This window comes from Conger conger, chromosome 13 (assembly GCF_963514075.1).
Source record: "Conger conger chromosome 13, fConCon1.1, whole genome shotgun sequence".
Taxonomy (NCBI): domain Eukaryota; kingdom Metazoa; phylum Chordata; class Actinopteri; order Anguilliformes; family Congridae; genus Conger; species Conger conger.
This window is the reverse complement of record NC_083772.1, coordinates 15,507,802-15,522,773: the sequence shown is the minus strand read 5'-3', so window position 1 is coordinate 15,522,773 and position 14,972 is coordinate 15,507,802. Positions and strand designations below refer to the sequence as shown.

The 14,972-nt window shown below is 42.5% G+C and overlaps 2 protein-coding genes across 4 annotated transcripts; both read left to right on the top strand.

Moving 5' to 3' along the window:
- Positions 1–340: 340 nt before the first annotated feature.
- Positions 341–7,474, top strand: zgc:113149 (uncharacterized protein LOC541363 homolog). Of its 3 annotated transcripts, XM_061216217.1 has the most exons (6): positions 357–437; positions 2,129–2,219; positions 2,325–2,565; positions 3,918–4,496; positions 4,871–4,924; positions 5,206–7,474. In XM_061216217.1, exons 3-6 carry the CDS (start codon positions 2,430–2,432, stop codon positions 5,685–5,687), a joined length of 1,251 nt encoding a protein of 416 aa, XP_061072201.1. In that variant the 5' UTR covers positions 357–437; positions 2,129–2,219; positions 2,325–2,429; the 3' UTR covers positions 5,688–7,474. The 3 variants fall into 3 exon arrangements, with proteins under 3 accessions (XP_061072200.1, XP_061072201.1, XP_061072199.1); XM_061216216.1 differs by lacking the exon at positions 2,129–2,219 and having other exon boundaries at positions 341–437; XM_061216215.1 differs by having other exon boundaries at positions 2,129–2,537.
- A 1,664-nt stretch (positions 7,475–9,138) lies between these two features.
- On the top strand, positions 9,139–12,688 carry zgc:171927 (uncharacterized protein LOC100124616 homolog). The gene is made up of 6 exons (XM_061216220.1): positions 9,139–9,155; positions 9,543–9,615; positions 10,620–10,715; positions 11,746–11,841; positions 12,103–12,234; positions 12,467–12,688. Exons 1-6 carry the CDS (start codon positions 9,142–9,144, stop codon positions 12,686–12,688), a joined length of 633 nt encoding a protein of 210 aa, XP_061072204.1. The 5' UTR covers positions 9,139–9,141.
- Positions 12,689–14,972: the final 2,284 nt, after the last annotated feature.

The window sequence follows — 14,972 nt, the reverse complement described above, 5'->3', positions numbered from 1 at the left end:
TGTTTTATTAACGACCCCCCCTGTCTCCGAGCAATGCAAGCAACTTAAAGTCAGGAGGCCTATATGACCTTCATGTAGTTATGCTGTAATAAATCACTGTTGTTGGAGGCTTCATAAACACACGCATTATTAAATAGTTGTCGCTGGATATATATGTTCAAAAACTTTTTAGACAGTAGCTATGAGACATCGGTGTGTCATTAATAGCAACAGTTACGTGCAATTTAACGCAAGTACGCAAAACGGCCACTTGGGCATTGTGCCAAAGGCGTATTCTGGTAGGACTTCGTAGATCCTGCGTTGTTGTCCGTGTGGATCCGAAAAAAACCCACCAGCATTAGCTGAGTCTGCGCAACGCAGGGGCTCTCTGACTGTACGAAGTTTCTGGATTTGAGTCTACAGTCCAAGAAAAAAAAATTGATTTCACCGTTGAACTGGTAATTTCAGCCAACCTTACTCCATTAAGTACTGAAATGCCGAATATTAGTGCTGTTATTAAGGCACGTATATGTAGCGTGCGCAATTGTTAAATACGCCAAGAAATCTTAGCTAGCTAGCTAGCTATCGAACAAACATCACTATAAATATGCCGAGTATCAAAATGGCAGACGAAACCGAATGCATCGAAGTGAATGTAGTGACTAGCGAGTTTCTAAAAAGTGTGCATAATTCTACGTTAAGACAGCTTGTGTGGACGCATTTCTTTGAGAAATAACTGTCGCTAGTTAGGCTGTTTTTGTACAGCTGATAATAAGGGAAAGATTATCTTTGGCTGCGATGGCGCTCGTCCGGGCTTTGTAACAGCAAAGCGGTACATTAGCGGTAGCTAGCTCTGACTGTTCAACAAAGAACCAGGAAGACCCTGCGTATTGGTGGGGCGATCGGATATAGTTGCAATTAAATGAATGGTTAATTTAAAGCCAAACGCCTCTGACTCGTGCATGTGCCATCGATGATTATGTGTTGACAAAAATCTGATGACAAAAATACCCGTCATGTGGTCAATAGGTTTAATACATGTGGAACATAAGAATAATGTTTGTGCACTAATCAATGCATAATTTTTAAAACTTAAATGCGACGTGTGATGTCTGTTTTTCTGACAATGCTCGGAGTTCCCAAAAGCAATATTACATTTGATGTTATTCGGATTGACCCAGATTGCAAACGTTGGAATGATATCAAACTTTTGTCCTAAATCACAATATATTCGGCCAATCCAATGTCTCTGTTTCGGTACGTTTAATTTGGTATAAATGCAAGTGTACAACTTATTTGACGTCGGCTAAAATATTTTCTGTATGTTAGATGAAATATCATTGAACGCGAACCTTGCTAGAAATAATGTGCATTTTGTGGGATGTTAATTTGTTAAGTTAATTTTATGTATTGTTTACATTTTTGCCACATTTTCTTTTAATGTGTTTTTATCTTGACTTTTTGTATTTCACAAAATACAAAATACGATATGCAGTAGTCATGCACAAGCTGTAATGTTGTAGGCATAGCCCATAGTTGCAGGTCTTTATTTACTGGTCCAAACGATATAGACGCCTTGTATTTCAAACCCACTGTGCTTTTGATGTTCGGACAATTTATTCAAATGGCTAGTTTAAATGAGCTCCCCTGTTGATTGTGCTTGGGGAGATTGAAAAACATAATTTTTTTTGAAAAAATACACATAAACACCCGTTTTAATAACTCTGGCTATGTCAGATGCTCAATGGAAGTGAAACATAACTATGCTAGCGTTTGAAATGACTAGGAAGATGATGGTATGCACATTAAATAGCTTTGACTGAAAGTAAGGTGTGTGTCAAGGAAATTATAGCTTGGTTGCACATAGGCAAATGGTATAATGGGTTATAGGTGGTTAATCAAAGCTGCATGTTATTGTGTGCAGCTCTGTCCACTGTAGTTCCTCTCTGCTTGAGGGGACTTCCTGCCTTGCAAATTAATGTCAATGCAAAGGCTCCATTCACGAAATGGTTTAGCTACCTTCAGATAGATTTGGCTTATTCAGTATGTAGTGACTACAGAAATGCATTTCCTGTTGTGTCATTGTTTCATTTATGATAAGTATCTAAAATATATATAGCCTATATTTATATTTTTTCTGCTGTTGCAGTGTGAGTGGGTCGGTGGTCACAATCTGCTAGGCTGGGTTTACGCTGAATTTACTGATTACACTGATCTTCCTGTGATATGGATCAAGCTCAGTTAAGTAGTGGATCAGCCTCGTATCCGGATAATTTTGAGATGCAAAGATGTAAACTAGATGGCTACTGACAGCGTGTGACGCGCTGAATGTTTTATGCGGGCAGGTCGGCAGTACGGAGGAGCCACTCTCACTGACAGGGTGGGCCGAACACGTTGTGGCGCGTGGAGAGGCCCGGAGAAGGATCCGGAAACTGGTCAGAGAACGCAAGATGTCCGGCTTCTTCTACAGTCCCCGCGGACGAGGGGCCGGCGGCCTGCCCTTCAGGAAGAGGAAGTCACGCTTCACCTTCGACGAGGTCCAGCTCCTGTTGAACGAAGTGAGGAACAACCGCCACATCGTCATTGGCAAGTTTTCTGTCTTACAGCCTTGTGATTGTAATAATAATTATAAATATAATTTAGAATTTGCTATTTAGCTGACACTTTTACCCAAAGTGACTTACAGTTGATTAGACTAAGCAGGGGACAATCTTGACCTTGGTCAAGGGCCCAACAGGATCTTATTGTGGCTACATCGGGGCTTGAACCACCAACCTTCTGGGTCACAGTCATGTACCTTACCCACTTGGCTACAGGCTGCCCCTTGTCCATGTGACCATCAGAGGTGTTCTTAACTAGCCAATGTCGCAATTGCCGATCGTCTGTATGGTTTCAAAAAGTAATCATTAAAGTGCTGGATCAAAATAACCCCACTTTTAATTAGTTAGTTACTAGTTAACGGCATACTATGCAGGATTTATTTTCTTGATTCGCTCCTGTGCTTACAATCAAAAATGTCTCCTCCTCCATTCTCAATCCTGCCTACACCTCCAAGATGACAAAGCGCATGCAAATTATTCTTCCTCTTCTATTGGCCCCATGCTTTTCCAATACCGCCCACAAAGAAGAAAGGGTCTCACCTGGAAACGTCCCAAACACCTTTTAGAATAACAAATACAGGTAAATGGTTGGCATTTATATATCGCCTTTATCCAAAGCGCTGTGCAATTGATGCTTCACGTAAGCACGTAAGGAGCATTTAGGGGTTAGGTGTCTTGCTCAGGGATACTTCGACACACCTAGGGCGGGATCAAACCGGCAGCCCTTTGACTGCCTGACGACTGCTCTTACTGCCTGAGCCAATGTCGCCCCACGGTAGACAACAAGGACTGGGCAGAAGTGAGTACAGACAGACATTGCCGAAGCATCAGAGTAATGATTGAGCATGGTGGTTTTATAATATTTTCAAGGTGAAAATCCTGCATACTTTGCCTTTAAAACTAGCTATGTTTGTTTTTTTTGTTTTTTTTGTTTTTTTTTAAATGTTACTAATTTACCCAAGGCCCGTCATTCGTCAACACATCAGACATTTTGTGATGAAGAAAGGCATACTAGCCAGTTGGCCTTCGGTCATTATTGAGGTATGAATGCAATTTTAAATGGAGGTGTGCCTGTTGAATGTTGTTTTTGGCCTGTGGAGTGGGCCAGATTTTATCACCACGACTGCAGAAATAACTTTTATTTGATTCTGTTGTAATTGTCTCAAGCAACCACAAGTGACTAACAAATGGGTCTGCATACCAGGTCTGCCACGATTGTTGACGTAACTCAGGTGGATGGACTAGGTTCTCCTCCGGCGTAAGTTGCTCTGGATGTGAATATCAGCATACTGGATGTAATGTAAGGTACGGACCTGCCCTTGTTTCCGTCTCTCGCAGGCAAGTTCAACAGTGGCGTCTCGGCCGACGTAAAAAAGCGCACGTGGGCGGAGATCACCGCTCGCATCAACGAGATCAGCGAGTGCCCGCGCGAGATCATCGAGATCATCAAGAAGTGGTCGGACCTCAAGTGCGACACCAAACGCAAGGTGGCGGCCATGCGGGCGGGGCCGGGCGGGGCCAGCTCGGCGCTGCGCATATCCCGCGACCTCTCGCCCGTGGAGAACATTGTGCACGAGATCCTGCAGCTGCCCCCGCGGGACTCCTCCTCGGGCGGGTTCCCCGGGGGGTGGGCCGGCCTGGGGGGCGGGCGGCTGGAGGAGAACGGTGACGATGACGACGACGACGATGACGTCATCATGGGCATGCCCGGCAGCGTCTCTGCTAACGGCAGGCTGGACCTTCCTCCCATGCTCCCCATGCCCCACCTGCCCCCGCACCCCCTGGGGCTGCCCAACGCCATGCCCCTGCCCCTGCCCTTGCCCCCACACCCACTGGCACTAAAAGGGGAGCTCACCATGCCCCACTCCGTCTACGGCCTCTCTGTCCGGGACTCCGCCTTCTCGCTGGCTGTGTCTGGTACGGCCAAGGTTTATTCCCCACTTACATTAAATTTTACTCGGTGTGGCATTAGGTGGTATTTAAAATGGTTCATTTCAGTTCATTTGAAGTAATATATGTCAATGCGTGACGCAAGGGAGGCATCCACGTACACTCCATTAGGTTCCTTTTAGTAGTAGAACGTTATGTCTGTGCCAGGATCTGTCTACATGCTGCTGTTTTCAGAACACATTCTGAATTTGTTTGACTTCTTTGCTGCATTTGCCTGTGAAATACAACACTCATGTTCTTTCAATTTGGTATTCAATAGCCCTTTTCTTAGTCTGTTTGGCAAACTAGTGTCATTATTATTGTGCTTACTCCTTTCCTGTTTCCTGTTGCTTGTTCTGTAGGGGATCCTCCCGTTTCCTCTTATGAAATGCAGTATGAAATTCCTCATGCAGAAGGTAAGGAATCTCCCTCATCACCCCACATATCAAGTATGGTGATTACAGCTACATCAGTAAATGTTTGGTGTGGAAGGGACATACTATGTGTGTGAGATATATCCACAAATTAAAGTATGTACTCATATTCATTGTCTAATTGAAGTCCAATGTGCTGGAGTACGGAGCCAAAAGATCAGAAATCGTACAACTGTCCAAATACTTCCGGGCTGCCCTGTGTGTGTGGGAGGCTTGCTCTGAGAATGCGTTGAGGCTGCTCAGCTGTGCGCTCTCTCTCTCAGACCAGGCCCTGGACGACTCGGACGGGGAGCGGCGTGAGGGCCCGCGGCCCAGCCCCGCCGAGGAGGAGCAGCACCTGCCCGGCCTGCGCCGCATGGCCCCGTCCTCCGTGCGCTCTTCCTCCTCGTCCTCCTCCGCCGCCGCGCCCGCCCCCTCCTCCTCCTCGGCCCCCGCCCCGCCCGCGCCCGCCACGCCTCCCCAGCCGCCCGCCGGGGCCCCTCAGGGCCTGAGCGCGCGGGACTCCATGCTGCAGAGCGCCTCGGCCAGCGTGCGGGAGCAGCACGCCACCAACGCCCTGCTGGAGACGGTCTCGCGCTCCCTGGTCCTGCTGTCCGAGTCGCTGCAGCAGCTGGTGGAGACGCAGCAGGAGTTCGTGCGCGACTCCCTGCGTCTGCAGCAGGAGACCGTGCACGTCCTGCGGGACTTCTCCACCGGTGCCCTGGCGCTCATGCGGGACAAGCTCAACGGCCGGCCGCCGCCATAGCGACGGTAGCCCGGGTAACGGTTCCCTAGGTGGGGGAAGGGTGTGGGGGTGGAGGCTCCCTCGGGTGTTGCAGGAGCAGGGCCGTGGGCCACGCCCACACAGAGCACCATGCAGACCTGGGTGTCGTATGTAAGGCATGGGCACTGTAGGGACGTTCCTGATTCAGGGTAAAACTGTTAACTAGATACCTGGATAAGCTAGCCAGACCCCCAATTCCACTGATAAATATACATTTTGCAAAAGTGTACTGTACTTAAAACCACTGGCTGGTTTTCTGCCTCATCGGGATCATGCAGAGTATTATTAGTTAGGGCACTGGACTTGTGGCTGGGGTTCCAGAGTATAGTGGTATACAAACAATTATAATAATTATTTAAGAGTAATACTTTGTTTATGAAAAGTATAGAAGTATTGGAGTCTATCCATGAAATTGGAAGCAGTCAACATGGAAAATGAATGGTCAGTTGGACAGAAAGCTGGTGATTGGCTACTTCAAAGATGGTACCATTATTCAATGTGCCAATGGTAATGGATGAATTTGGGGGGGTGATATCACTGATCTTGGCAGAAAATCATGACTGCTCACATACTGTATATCATTGTACAAGAAATTGCCAAAGTATTTTGATGGTGTTGGCCAATATTGCCATACATTAATGGCTTTTATAGTAATTATAGTTATTAATGCAACTAATGTTTTAAAGCACCACCAAAACCCCTTGTTCATATGGATTAAATTAATTTATTTAAGTTTAATTTTATCAACTTAATTTTACTACATCGAATATCTTGAAGACGAAAAAAGTGAACCACGGACTTAGATGTTCTATTTGCTAAAATTAGCAAAAATAAAGGAACTTTTTTTGAATATTTTGCCATATTGTAAAGAACATTTCTGTAGTTTGTATTATTTTCAGACCGAATAATGCTTTTTGTGGCATTTGGCCAAGACGCGGTTGTAATAAAGATGATACCGGTACTACTGTAAATTCACCTGTATTTATTTTTAATGAGAGAAATGACAAGTGAAAAATCATATTGCACAGATGGCGCTCACAGATCCGAGTCATGTTGTTTTTCCAAGTGTACATTTTCTATTCATGCGTCCTAGCAATTGATATTTAGATGATCTTAAGATGTTTTAATCACAGTTCATTGTCCATACTACGTAGCCGGACTCATTGAAGCCATTGTGTCCTCAAATATGTTCTCATTCTCATTGAGACTGAATGACAATTTCCCCAACCCATGCCTTTTTAAATCCACTTGCCATCGGTTCTTTTACTAAATACAACCTGTTTATATCACAGATGGTGTGGTACACCAGAATTTGTACAGAATTTTTATTTCAGCCGATTTTGCAAATGTAATGTTTTCTCATACTGCGGTTCTCCTTTGATGTCTCTGCCCCATGAAACACTAAACCACCTAATTTAGAGGGCATAATATCCAAATATTGGAGTAGTTTCCTCATAGGCTGAGACTGTGATGGCACTGCTTTTCCTGCCAGTTCTGATTAATGTCATTGTAATATGTGGGAACTTGAGCTGGAAACTGTGCCACACTATGCAATGTAGCATACAGTGGGCTCATAAACAGTTTCTGGTTCACTTCTTAGGTGGGCTGTTACTGTATACCCTTGAGCAAGGTGCTGGACCAGAATTTCTGCCTTACACATCTAGCTGTACGAATGGGCAGAGTGTAAAATGTTCTGTAATTTGCCTTGGATGGGTACCTGCAATGCGAATAAATTGTGTATTGAAATGCTGCCAGTACATTTCATTCTACTGTATGTGTGTGTGTGTATTTTTGTGTGTGTGTGTGTGTGTGTGTGTGTGTGTGTGCATATGCACTATGGATTGATCCATAGCAACAGGGTGCAATTCCATTATCTGAGGAACTCATTTCTTGATTAAAGATTTAACTAACCATACCGATTTAGGAATATGACTACTTTCAAAATTTCTTGCTGATGCTTTTTTTGTTTGTTTTTTGTTAAACAAGAGTAATGCAATGATGCCAATGGAATGATACTTCTGATAGGTAACACACAGAAAGGGGCTGATTTTGTATTAATACTCATGCTGCAAAAAGAGGAACATGTAGGAAACATTTCATACTCAATTATATGAATTACAAATGATATACTTAATATTATATTTACATTGGCCCTATGGATTTTTGTCCTATGGAAAAGGTGAAATTCTGCACAAAGTTACTTTACAGTAAATGGGTAATAACTTTCAAGTTAGGCAAAAATTCCCCATTGGGTAGTTACTGTGGGAAAAAACATTTCTGGATGGGAAGAAAGATTGTTAAAATCTTGCGAAATGGGAACAGAACGATAATAGGGAAACTACTGTACCAAATAATTGTTGTGGTTGGCAAGATAATAGCCTGAGGTATTAGACTTAGCTGGCAAAAAAGACACTACAAGCAAAGAAGTAGATATTAATATGCAGGTCAGGAGAACAGATTGATGCATCTAGGCTTCCAGTGTGTTTCATAGTGTGGGCTTGAGGAGGGGAGAGTCGGGCTGGGGGCTTGTGTGAACTCTTGAGTGTGGGAGAGGTGCACAAGCCCCAGACAAAAGAACAAACAAAGAGATTGGTTAGAGACTAGATAGTGACTATGCTAAGCATGGCACACGTGCAGTGCAATACGTAAGCCCAAGACTGCTAATTTAGGGGCACGTTCAGTCAGATAATGTTTCCGGGTTGTACGATACGCTTCCTCCCAATGGTCCCGTCAGCTCTGCTCAGCTCTTTGTTCCCAATCCACCCTTCCTGTACAAGTTTTGAGCCTACAGTTTAGAACAAGAGAGTTAAAAACAGAAGCACAAACATACACAGGGACATTATTCCATAAGGCCTGAGAAGGCTCTGCCTCCCATTGTAATTTTAGCTATTATTGGAAGCAGCAGTAAGGGAGGACTGCTTTATTTATTTATTTAAAGAATAAATAATTTACCAAGATATTCTTGAGTCCATTTAGAGCCTTATAATATACTAGAAGGAAAACAATTCTCAATTTAACAGGCAACCAGTGAAGTCAAGCAAGCACCAGACATTTCTTAGTTAATGTAAGTAGTGAATGTACAGTGAGTAGCCCAGCAGCTACATTCTGTACCAGTTGGATATCTTTCAAGGATGAATTAGTGCCCCCAGAAAACCCTGTACAGACCCCTCTTCTGGTTGATTGAGATGATGCCATCTGCCCCCACACTGGTCGAGCTGCGACTTTAAGATTCAGGTAATTGTCCCTTTGTAACCTAATCTCAGCCTTTAATAAGTGATGGGCTTGTGGGAGCTCACCATGCTGAGCAGGTTCAGTTTGCCTTCGCAAAGACAGAACACACAACACCCACCAAAGGTAAAGAGGACTATTGAGAATATCATCAGCCGAGGAACAAGTCCCAGTTATCTAACAGTCTGCCACTTGGACACACCTGGCCATGAATCCTGAATAGTAAGTGTACTGCATTTGTAACAGAGCTAATTGTACAAATTGTGGTATTCAGAATAGTAAATATTTAGCAGTCACAGTTTATGTCCACAACTTTAATGTAGGAAAAATGATTCCTATGTTAAAGTGCCTACTACGACAAGTTATTGTTTTAATTAGACATTAGTTGAAAGCATTCCAAAGAACAATAAGGTGCTGAGGCCTACTGTTAATCGATTTCAATTTCAACATATGATCTTATTACTCACACTTACGTTGTTAAAGCAGAATTGAATGGGAATGTAAAAGAATTTGGTGCAAGGCTTTAAAAACATATATTTGAGGGCGATGTCGTGATCAGACGTGTACACCTGAGGTGCCCGTGTTTTGATGACATCATTTCATCCCCAGTGACTACCTTTTCAAGCTGCTTCTGATTGGAGATTCCGGAGTGGGCAAGTCCTGTCTGCTGCTGCGCTTTGCGGTAGGACATCTGCCAAATCCAGCCCTCCAGGATTGGCTAGAATGGGTCCTAGAGCCCACAGTCATTGGGCTCCTCTAGCTTATGAAAGGGCATGTGAGCCTTCATTTGCCAGAAGAGACTGATTCCATTGAGAGGACATCTTTTGTTTCAGTCCTATGCTTTGAAGTTAACCCGTGGTGAATATATTTGTCAGTGGCATAAAAGGCATTGTTACATCATTTAGCAGACACCTTTATCGAATAGTGACTGACAAATGACAATTGTGGAAAACATCAAGGTCTCGGGAATACAAAAAGTGCGATACGACCAGGAAGGCACAGACGGCCAATGTATTAATCACTAATGAAAGTAGTTGGTTTTGTGTGAATGTAAAGTCAGCCAAACCAACAATTAGCATTGTACACAAAAGCAAATACCGGGCCTACACGCAGCTACGCTATAGGTTAGCCCTAAGGTCTTTCATTTGATGTGAGTGAGGTGGCCAAGCTTGGGGAGGCTGCAGATGAGCTGAGCAGCAGCGTTCTGGATGCGCTGCAGACCAGTATAGAAGCATTTTCAGTAGTCCGGATGGGAAATGTCCAACAGCTGAGGTGAGGTGGTGAGGAAGTAGCAGATTAGCTGGATGTCTGTAGCGTTTTCATCCCATGACTTAGATTCACCACAAGTGAAAATGTAAAGATTTTAGCACTGTCTTGACACTGCTGTGACACGACTGTTACCTTCAGTTATTTTGAAATCAACGTTTCCATAGTTTGAACCACAGTGTATTTTGTGACTGGATAAAAGTTGCAACAAAAAAACAAAGTCAAGGCGCAATGAAGCTAATCTCATTCTAAGATCTTTTTTTAGAAAGTCTGAACAGCATGCATGCAACCCAGGGCCCGTCTAAACTGTGAGAATGGATTCAGGTCTTCTGCCTGCATCCCAAATTGGGGGAGAAAGTATGAAAACAAACCCCCCACATAGGCATTTCCCTCACAACTACCCACATACTGCACTTTCAGGATGACACGTACACAGAGAGCTACATCAGCACCATTGGGGTGGACTTCAAGATCAGGACTATTGAAATGGAGGGGAAGACTGTGAAGTTGCAAATCGTAAGTACACATAATATATATGATAGTAAACAAAATTTGCTGCTGGAGGCTTGAATAGTAACTTTTCTACATTACAACCGCAATACATAAATATGGGAAAAATCTTCAGGACACACTCACAGTCTGCAGCTGTAGCTCGTGATTGTACAAATGTCAGATCAAGATATGATTGAGCTCATTAAATAATTAACAACAGAGCACTTTATTAGGAACATTTTTACTTTATTAAACCTCCTTAGTCATGCGATTATCTAATCAGCCAATTGTGTGGCAGCAGTGCAATGCATACAATCATGTAGATACAGGCCTGGAGCTTCAGTTAATGTTCACATCAACCATCAGGATGGGGGGAAAAATGTGATTGAAGTGACTTTGACCGTGGAATGAATGTTGGGGGCAGACAGGGTGGTTTGAGTATCTCAGAAACTGCTGATGTCCTGGGATTTTCATGCACACTAGTCTCTACAGTTGGCTGACAGGAAGGTGACAGTAACGCAAATAACCTCAGTTTACAACAGTGCTATGCAGAAGAGCATCTCTGAACAAACAACATATCATAACTCAAAGTGGATAGGCTACAGCAGTAGATATGTTGATTAAATACTTAATACATTGATCATCGGGTGTATAAAGTCAGTCAAGCAAAAGACCTTGAGATGGTAATTCTGGTTGAAGCTGGAACATTTGCTCTTAGTGTAGCAGTTTGTTTCTTTTTTTTTAAACTCTCCTACCAACGTTGTCTTTATTTTCATTTATAATGACAAAGAATTATGTATGTGAGCCCCTAAGAGTGAAAGGCATAATAAAAACAAAAAACAAATTAAGTAAACAAACTGTGATAAGACAGGACAGGAACAAAGCTACATGTTTCATAGAATCTATATTTTGGTGTGATCTCTCCTAAATCCGTGGAGGATGTTGCAACAGTTGGACAGGCCAATTAAACATAACATCTTAACAAAAACCTATACATATGGGCCTGGTTCACTGGGCCTGGGCATATGAATGATTTTTGTGCTTGTCTTTACAGTGGGACACAGCTGGTCAAGAGAGATTCCGAACCATCACGTCCAGTTACTACAGAGGGGCCCATGGCATCATAATCGTCTATGATGTAACTGATCAGGTGGGGTATCCATCTCACACTAGCTGTAGAAAATGGAAGCATCTGTGCCCATGTCGCCCTAGGCTTGCTCTGAAGAGGTCTCAGGCATGGGTTGTTTGTAAAGCTGCTTTGAGTTGTCAAAAGCACTATACAAATAAAACATTTAAAAATTGCACTGTGGAAGCCAATTAACAGACATGGTGGTGCCAGAGCTCTGATACTATGGTGCATTTCACAACTGTGCTTAAAAGTGATATTTATGCACACACAATTCTTTCCCAGGAGTCCTTTAACAATGTGAAGCAATGGTTGGAGGAGATTGATCGTTATGCCTGTGAGAATGTTTCCAAGCTGCTGGTGGGGAACAAGTGTGATCTGGCTTCCAAAAAAGTTGTGGACTTCACCACCGGAAAGGTAATAACAAATCATCTTCATAACTAAAATGCACCACTCTCATAGCTTATAGACTACGCGAGGCAATATAAAGAGAAGCTGCAGCAAAAGACAAAGAATTGATATGCATAGATACATATATTTGTGAGTTACATATATAGATACATATATTTGGGAGTTACCTAAATCCTTTTACGTTGATAGCATGATACAAAGTAATCTTTGTCTTTTCTCCCTGGACTGCCTGTCCCAGGAATTTGCCGTGTCACTTAAGATTCCATTCCTGGAAACAAGTGCAAAGAATGCCAACAATGTGGAAAAGGCTTTCCTGACAATGGCAACAGAAATCCAGAAGCGCCTGGGCAGCAGTGGCGTTCAGAATGAGGCAGCTAGAGTCAGCTCTAAAATCAACAGCGCTCCCCTGTGGCCCGGAGGAGAGAAGGCAGCAGCAGAGGAAGTCAACTCTTGCTGTTGATCAGATCCAGTCCCCAACAACAAAGGATTTTTAAATCATGGAATCATACTAAACTTAAACTTGATTCCTACTACTCCCTAAATGATACTTTGTTTTAAAATGTGATCTGTTATCCTGATCACACCTTTCAAATAGGTGTTTCATGTTTGCTGTTTCACCAGGATTTACAAAAGCCCACTATGCCATGAAATTACTGGGATCATAACAAGGCCAGTAGGAATAACAGTGAATGAACAGGCTGAAACACATTTTTATGATTTTGACAAGCATAATGTCCAGACATCGAGCTCATAGAAGTCTTACCAAAATTCCTGCTAGTTTGGTTCTTCATCATGAATGTATCCACCATATAGCAGAAAATAACGTGTGCAAGAGGGGGGAGTGGGTGTTTGAAAGGGGAGAGTGGTTTGTGTTTGGTTTCTCTATAACTCTAAATGACTCAGTTCCAGATGATCAGTGAACAGTCACCTGTTTAAAGATTTTTTTAGGGTGGTAGATGTTTCAGTTAATAGTCAGATGACATCATTAAAATTCTATCAGAATAAGGGGAATCTGCTTGTATATACACACAATTTCCTGGTCAACATTTATTCTTCATCTTAAAAATATTATTATTATTATTGTTATTATTATTATTAGTATTATTAGTAGTAGTAGTAGTAGTAGTAGTAGTAGTAGTATTAGTTTTCTTATTATTATTATTATCCTGCAATTTTCACGCACACTAGTCTCTGGAGTTTGCAAAGAATGATGTAAAAAAAAGAATCCAGTGAGCAGCAGTTCAGAAACACCTTGTTAATGAGAGACGTCACAGGAGAATGGCCAGACTGGTCAGCTGACAGGGAGGTGACAGTAATGCAAATAACCATACATTACAACAGTGGTATGCAGAAGAGCAGCTATGAACACACAACACATCCTAACTCTAAGGATAGGATAGGTGGATAGGTCTAAAAAATAAGTCTAATAAATTCCTAATAAAGTGCTTGGTGAGTGTATATTAATTGTGTAGCCTGGAAAATATCAGAGGGATGAGTCTTTGGCCAGGACACTGGGGCTAGGACCCCAAATCTGTCAATAAGTGCCTTATAAATTAAAATGACCACAGGATATCAGGAATGCTGTTCAACATCCCACCTGAAAGAGTACTACAGTGCAGTGTCTCTTCGCACTGCACAGGGGTGTTCACTGTTTTCTTATCCAAAGGAAAGTCTGCCTCCTGCTGGCACATCAACATCACTTCATCAACAATTTAATTAATCCAAGAGGTCTCCCATCCAAATGCTATCCAAGCCCAGGAAGAGGACTGTGAGATGGTGCAGATACTGCTCAAGGGAAATAGCAAAGATATAGTTCAGTTAATATTCTTGACCATTTTGATAATTCTGTTTAAAACATAAAATGTATATACCTGTATTATATTAATAATGCAGATTTTAACATACTAACATTGGATATATCTATTTTACATTTTATCACAAGAAAAAAAAAAGAAGCATTCAATTTAAGTTTATTTTTTATTCATAATTTTATTTAAAAAAGGGCATCCAAGTAAAGATCTAATAATAATCTCTGATTTACTTTATGAAGCACGAAGGCCTTGAGCTCATGGTTATGCAAACCCATGGCATGCTCATGGGGACTGGCTATGTGGGAAAACACACACTCACACTCACACTCAAACTCACACACATAGACACACTCACACTCACACACATTTGCATACACACACACACAGTGTACACACACATACAAACACGCACACTCAAACCCACACTCACATACATACACGGCACACACATATACACACGCATTCACACACACACATGCACATACACACTCAAACTCACATACATACATTCACACACATACACACACACACTCATACACACACACACACACACACACACACACACACAAACTCACACTCACACACGTACATTCACACACACGCACAAACTCACACTCACACACATACATTCACTGAAACACACACACAAACTCACGTACATACATGCACACACACACACACACACACACACACACACAGACACAGACACACATCACACTCTCTTTTCTGGTTTACCAAGGTTAAAGCCATCAAGGTAGAGTGATGATAATATAGTGAAGTACAAGGTTGTTTTCTCTCCTCACTGCTATCTCGCCATGGCTTTGGCACAAGCACACAATCATTCTCAAATTGTAAAAGGCATTTCTCCCATTCCTCTATGCAGATCTTTACAAGATCTTTCACATTCTTGGGTTTGCGCTTATTAACTGCCCT

Excerpts from the sequence above, each read along its gene's own strand:
- zgc:171927 (XM_061216220.1), top strand. Across the intron at positions 9,616-10,619 it reads GTCTGCTGCTGCGCTTTGCG|GATGACACGTACACAGAGAG; the intron begins GTAGGACATCTG and ends CTGCACTTTCAG. Across the intron at positions 12,235-12,466 it reads TGGACTTCACCACCGGAAAG|GAATTTGCCGTGTCACTTAA; the intron begins GTAATAACAAAT and ends TGCCTGTCCCAG.
- zgc:113149 (XM_061216215.1), top strand. The coding sequence starts at position 2,315 with ATGCGGGCAGGTCGGCAGTACGGAGGAGCCACTCTCACTGACAGGGTG. Across the intron at positions 4,497-4,870 it reads CTTCTCGCTGGCTGTGTCTG|GGGATCCTCCCGTTTCCTCT; the intron begins GTACGGCCAAGG and ends CTTGTTCTGTAG. Across the intron at positions 4,925-5,205 it reads TGAAATTCCTCATGCAGAAG|ACCAGGCCCTGGACGACTCG; the intron begins GTAAGGAATCTC and ends TCTCTCTCTCAG.